The sequence below is a fragment of the Hippocampus comes genome, unplaced genomic scaffold (assembly GCF_001891065.2).
Source record: "Hippocampus comes isolate QL1 unplaced genomic scaffold, H_comes_QL1_v1.1 scaffold15, whole genome shotgun sequence".
Lineage (NCBI taxonomy): Eukaryota > Metazoa > Chordata > Actinopteri > Syngnathiformes > Syngnathidae > Hippocampus > Hippocampus comes.
This window is the reverse complement of record NW_017805917.1, coordinates 388,638-395,579: the sequence shown is the minus strand read 5'-3', so window position 1 is coordinate 395,579 and position 6,942 is coordinate 388,638. Positions and strand designations below refer to the sequence as shown.

The window sequence follows — 6,942 nt, the reverse complement described above, 5'->3', positions numbered from 1 at the left end:
CCGGGTGGACCTGGTGGGTGTCCGGGCGGACCTGGTGGTTTCCCGGGTGGACCTGGTGGGTGTCTGGGTGGACCAGGTGGGTATCCGGGTGGACCAGGTGGGTGTCCGGGTGGACCAGGTGGCTTCCCAGGTGGACCAGGTGGGTGTCCGGGTGGACCAGGTGGTTTCCCAGGTGGACCTGGTGGGTGTCCGGGTGGACTAGGTGGTTTCCCAGGTGGACCTGGTGGGTGTCCGGGTGGACCTGGTGGTTTCCCAGGTGGTCCAGGTGGTTTCCCAGGTGGACCTGGTGGGTGTCCGGGTGGACCAGGTGGTTTCCCAGGCGGGCCTGGTGGTTTCCCGGGTGGTTTCCCAGGTGGACCAGGTGGTTTCCCAGGCAGACCTGGTGGTTTCCCAGGTGGTCCAGGTGGTTTCCCAGGTGGACCTGGTAGACCAGGTAGGTGTCCGGGTGGAACAGGTGGGTGCACGGGTGGACTATACTCATCTGGAGTAAAACCTGCTCTGGATGGCACTTGTCTCTTGACCTTGGCAGAAAGACAGCTGGTCCCTGTCATAAAGAGTTATATTCACGTATTTGTTCCATGGTGACTTCACTTACTCTGTCACTTACTAGTTGAGAATTTCATGACTTACCTAACACCACAAGGGCAACAATGAACAGCTTGAGAATGTTCATTGTGGCTGATGATACCCTAAAAGACAGTGAAAAGGGAGGGAAAATGAAAGTCCCTCGGGTGAACATGAGCTGCTTGGACACTGTCACTTTGTTGAGGCCCAGGTTCCATGCCCTGCCACAAGGCACCTGGACTGCGAAAGGGAAAAATAGTCATAACTCCCTGCTCATCTTAATGTCGCCATTGGACAGATTTTGTTTTTTCTGTCATTGACCAACATGGTGCCAGCATCAAACATGCACTTCAAAGTCCACAGTCACACAGAGAGTCGCCGTGCAAAAGCTTTTGACTTCATAAACCATTTGTCAACAAAGTGCTGCATTGTAGAACACAGTGGACGCCCTGCATTTTCACAGTTCCTCACTTATTTGGAGATTATTTTTTGAACTTTTAAATATTTTTTTGTGGGACCATCCCACGTTTTTTGGGGAAAATGCTATTTGTTCGTATATCACCAATTTTTCAAGAATGTTTTGGGTTAACCAGTGGCCAAAATTCAAGTTGATTCTACCTTTCTCGCTATTTCCATCTCATCAGCAGGAGATCATACCAAAAGTTTCAGAAATTTACCCTCTTCTCACAAAATCTGGAGAAAGATAGATCACACTCACACCGAAGGACAAACTCATCAAGAAGAACAGAAACTTTCATGGTCATATTTTCGCTTCTGTGACTCTAACATCGGAACCGTGGTTCCTTTCTGTGACAGCATTTTGAAATGGCCTTTGAAATAAGCAAAAGAATTGATGTTATTGAAAAACAAGTGCTGTGAGTGGCACCTAAAAGAAACAAAAAAAATATTCAATGCCACAAACGTCTTATGTTGTTTTTTAGATTCCAAAAGCTTTATTTAACACTGTTAATTTGTGAAGAGTGTCTCATAAGTACTTCACACATTAAAATATAATTCAAATATAATTTGGCATTTAAAAATCATGTGTGTGTGTGTGTGTGTGTGTGTGTTTAATTTAATACAGTTTAAAAAAATCTTTTTCTTCCATTGTCTTAGTAAGTCTAGTCAGCTTTTATTTTGTCACTTTGTTTTAAATGTTTTCAGTTCTTTTATTTTCAAATTCTTTTCAATGTTGTACTTGTAACTCTGTGCTGTGACAGTGAAGTTGTATTTCCCATCATTCCAAAAGTATTAAAAGCATTTTTAATGCAGCATTATGGCAATTTGAAATCTTTATTACAAATTGAAAACTACAATTTGTTTTCATGTCCAAATATGGTTTACATGAAGGAAAAACTTTCATGTTAAACCGGGATCCTTTTTTAGCTGATGTAATTAATCCAACTTAATTATTATTTGGAATTACGACATCCAAACACAACAGGTTTGCTTTTATTTTACAAACATGACTTGAAGGTAACATTTTTCGGTTGCAGCAATTGGAAGATTTTTTTTTAATTGTTTCAAGCGTTCAGTAGTTAAATTTATTGAGTGTTTACCTCTGCGAGAGGCTGGCAATGAAATTCAGCGTGGACCCCGCCTACTGTCTGAGGACAGCTCTGATAGGCTCCAGCACGCCCGCAACCCTCGTGGGGATAAGCGGATGGATGGAGTCTTTTCCTTTTTTAGTGGACACACTGCAAACTCCACCTGCTCCACACTGCACACACACAATCTTGATTCTTTTACCACTTCACTGAAAAATGTATTATGAAAAATGAAATATGTTGAGAGCACGTTTTTTGCACGAATGCACAGGTTTTGTCCAGATTTAAAATGGCGTTTTTGTCATTCATCTGGTTTGGAAGTGTGTTGTCCAATGTGACCTGAGTCAAAATGCATATTTTTCCCTTAATTGTACAAAGCGCAACACCAAACATGTCCAACATTAATGTTGTGTTCCCTGAAAACACTTCAAGATGGCGATAGTACTCACCACGCACACTCAAGTTTGCTCTTGGAGACCCACTCAGGCTTTGCGTTGTCGTCAGTCTTGAGACACGGTTGTCTCTTCTGTCTCCTCACAGTTGTTTACAGAGGGCTTAAATCACCTGTCTGGCTGCCATGAAGGAGGGGCCTTGTTAATTAGGCTGGGTCATTTAATTGATTTTCTTTTGTTGCCGCACAATCACAGTAGGTGGTTTCTATTTGGTCGGTATTGCCAAGCGGTATTTCTTCTTCATTTGCCAAGTTGTAATTGATCAGTTAGTTGCGTCACTTTGAAGTGAATTCAACACATTAAAGGTCACTGCCACTGGAATGTTATGTGCAGGTACGTGGAGTCCTAAAACGTCTTCAAACAGCTGTTTAAAAAAAAAAAAAAAAGATTATCCAGCAGGAGCTGGGTGGTGTACCTGATGAAGGCTATTGTGGCTTTGCAAACTGGACAAACGGGTTTGTCTTCTCTTTGTCAGGAAGTACCAATCACGATACCTTGGCTTATTACCTGAAATAATAATGTGTTGTGGTCGAAATTATCCAATTTCACAAAATCATGTTGTCAATTCTTTATGATATACAGTTGGAATGAGAACACAGCTATTCACTTGTACGTATTTCCTTATGTTGCACCCATAATGTCAGTTTAAAAATCTAAAACAGCAAACAAAATTTTCACGAAGTATAGAGAGTCAGTGAGAATTGAAAGATATTACGTTGTCAGATAGAATTGATAAAATGACAATTGTGCAAATGCTCCCAAGAGTCTGAAAGCAATGCGGTAGTCAAGATCAACAACTGTGGCGAATAACGCAAATAACGCAGCGTGACAAAGTTACAACAATGAATACGGCAGCAACACACAGCTTTGAAAAAACTGGCAGAAAGGGCCAAATATCCCTCAGGAATTAAAAGTCACCTGTTTCGGAAGTTAATGGCAAGAGGGATTAAGATGTTGGAATGTATGCAGGTTCTAGTGTGCAGAGTTGGATTGTGTCTCCCCGAAGGAAGGAGGTGGAAAAGGTGTAGTGAACAGGTTGAGGAGGCTCCAAGAGAAACTGTGCATTCCTTTGTTTTATTTCATGTTATGTCCAAGCGGCCAGAACTCCCATCACGTTCATCCGATGGACTTTCTCTCGATGTACATTAACAGTCTCTTTTCACTGTCTTTTTGGACATCATCAGCCACAATGAGCATTCTTAAGATGTTTGGTAAGTCATCACACTCTCAACGACCAAGTAACCCAGTAAAGCAATTGAGAACAGTTTCTCATTAACAATGCCGACCTGGATGGAATGTCAGGTTCAGAGTCTTGCCCAAGGGCACTTTGACAGCCCACAGTCAGAGAGTTGCGATTCCAGTCTTTCTGTCACTGGAGAACCCGCTCTATAAACTAAGACCTGTCTTAGTTCTTGCAGCATGCCAGTCCTCTTGAGTGGGTACCGGTGATCTTCTCGGCAGTCCTAACTACATCTGAACAATTTCTCATTTTCCGAAACTATGATTTCAGACGTATTCAGGTGCAGTGGCCCTGTGATTAGCGCATTGACCTCACAGTGCAGAGGTACCGGGTTCGATTCCAGCTCAGGCCTTCTTGTGTGGAGTTTGCATGTTCGCCCCGTGCCTGCGTGGGTTTTCTCCGGGTACTACAATTTCCTCCCACATTCCAAAAACATGTGTGGCAGGCTGATTGAACACTCAAAATTGTCCCAAGGTGTGATTGTGAGCGTGGATGGATGTTTCTTTATGTGTGCCCTGCGATTGGCTGGCAACAGTTTCAGGGTGTCCCCCGCCTACTGCCCGAAGATAGCTGGGAGAGGCTCTAGCAAGCCCCGCAACACTTGTGAAGATAAAGCGGTTCAGAAAATGGATGGATAGAGGTTCAGGAGCTCATCAAAGCTGTTTTTCTCAACACTCTTATCTACCTGAGCTTACCAATCAGAAGCAGCATGATACTCGTGGAGGGGTCATAATCAACTCCACAACATCTGTAACCAGTCACGCTTTTAACTCTTCCAGTTACCTCCCAACTTGGAATTGAGACATGCTGTCGGCTTGGGAGCGGAGAACATTAATCTCTGAACAAAAAGTAGGACTAGATGGCATCTACTATACATGGGGGTGGGGGTGGATTCCACTTCAACATGTGCAAAAATTACTGAGAAAAAAAAAGGAACAAAACATTTCGGGGGCATCAAAACTGGCCTTTTCACCCCAGGCATCCACTGTGCTTTGCATGCCACTGCAAAAGCGATGAAATCACCATATCTGATTTATGGACCATTAACTATTTCACAGATTTGTCTATATTTACACTTGGACATCTTCTGCACAATTTTAGAAGGACTAATTGAAAGAATAAGGTTATTTTTGCTCTTGATTGTTTCCAAGTTGCTTGAAATAAAACCGGAAACTCGTTTCTCGCTTTGCCTTTCAAACGCAAATGCTAATGTGCTTCCGGGTGTGCGGTCTATTTGATCATTTCCAGAAATAATTCAGCCCTCGTCGTAATTGTTTAGTGCAGTCAGATTTTGTTCTCCTTCCTTACATCCAAAGTAGTACATGTGCAGAAGGTGGTGGTTCTGGTGGACTGAGTGGCCCCTTCACTATTGCTCTGGGTCTATTGGTAGCTTTCAATGCTTTTCATCAATTTTGGAGAGATGTTCAGTTCTTATTAATTTCACTGTTGTGCCATATTTTTTCCAGTTGATGATTTCTGTCTTGACTGTGTTCCAGAGTATATTTCATGCCTTGGAAATTATTTTATAACCTTCTCCTGACTGAACCCTTTGAACAAACAAGATGTTGTGTTGGAGGCTCTTGCCAGCTTCTGCAGTCAGATGAGACAGGAAAAATGACAGGGGAATTGTATTGGAACAACTAAACTTCATTTGGGGTAACTCAGAGGCACTCCAAATGGAGGCAGGTGTGTGCCGACTCCCAGTTAACATTCCAGTTATGAGGGTGTGCACACTTGTGCAATCACATTACCTCATTATTTTAACCTGCTTTTTTCAAAGATTTCGTTTTTATTCAGCTGAGTTCTAAAGGCTATAGGTCACATTAATGCTGGAAACAGTTTCCATATAATTTTATGTTAGGCTCACTTATTCTCAGACCTCCCGATCCTCGCTTGGTTCTTGGCATGCTGGAGCCTATCCCAGCTGTCTTAAGGTATCCTGGTCTCCATCCATCCATTCATTTTCCAATCTGCTCATCCTCAGAAATGTCATGGGCGCCTTGCAGCCTATCTCAGCTGTCTTTGGGCAGTAGGCAGGGTTTACCCTGAACTGGGTGCCAGTTAATCGCAGAAAACTACACAAATTGGAATTAGGATGAAATATCTAATGCTGCCCAATTACAAAAGGTAGAGAAACACATTTTAAGATGTTATTATATCAGATTTTCTGAGACAAAAATTTGAACGAACTGTTTTTTTGGAAGATAGAAATCTTAGAACATGTATATTTTGATCATACATAAACCAAAATATTTTGGGAGTAATTTCAACATTGGATATCTGTCAGGTTCATCAATTAGACATTCACAAATAAAACACTAGGGGGAGACAGGAGACTCAATTCTGGTAACAGAGGGGAACGAGGAGAAGCGTTTGGTTTCAGTTCTCTGCACGTCACCCAAGGATCTCCCCACTCGCCCCCTCATTTATTGGGAATCTAATACATGGGTGTGTCCAACCTAAAGGATGAGAGCTGTTGAAGACACACTGAACTTGTTTGACTATGTGTGTGTATGTGAGTGTAAATTACGTACATGTGTGCAATCATTATAAAAACATCAAGTTGCAGCTGGTGTTGGCAGCTCCATCCACGTCCGACCTTGCTCTTGTTTTGTCTTAATACTTGTCTTAATACTTTGTCTTAATACTTAATACTCTTTCCAACCACTTTCTCGGAAAGGTGGTTGCGTCCCTCAACTGCCACACAGTGCACTATGCATTCTTATATTATAAATGTGAGCATATCTTCATTAAAAGCATTATATTTTTATTAAAAGCAGAAGCGTTCTTCATTGCAAACATAATCAATTTATCATTGCAGGCATAAGCGTTCTTCATTGCAAGCATAATCAATTTATCATGAATAATTGCAAATGTATGATAACTAAAATCAATGAACCAAACATTCCCTCCTGTTCATCCTACATTTCCTCATATCAGCACACAGAACCTTCCTGTTGGACTTTATTCAGTGGAGTCATGATGTATTTTCAAACATAGTTACAGCCAGGGGCTGAAAAGAAAGAGGTTATCACCAGATCAAAAATTAATCTGAAAAAGAACCCAGGAAAAGATGGTAAAAAGTCATCCATGACATCTTGATATTGAAATGAAATCAAGTCTCCATAAGCCGAGCCGT

At 42.0% G+C, this 6,942-nt stretch overlaps 1 protein-coding gene across 1 annotated transcript in view; it reads right to left on the bottom strand.

Annotated features, from left to right (window-relative positions):
• LOC109527582 (histidine-rich glycoprotein-like) overlaps positions 1-481 on the bottom strand; it is a 34,253-nt gene extending 33,772 nt beyond the window's left edge. Inside the window, exon 1 of the mRNA XM_019889595.1 lies at positions 1-481. Coding sequence (XP_019745154.1) covers positions 1-481 — 481 coding nt within the window.
• Between the last annotated feature and the right edge of the window lie 6,461 nt (positions 482-6,942).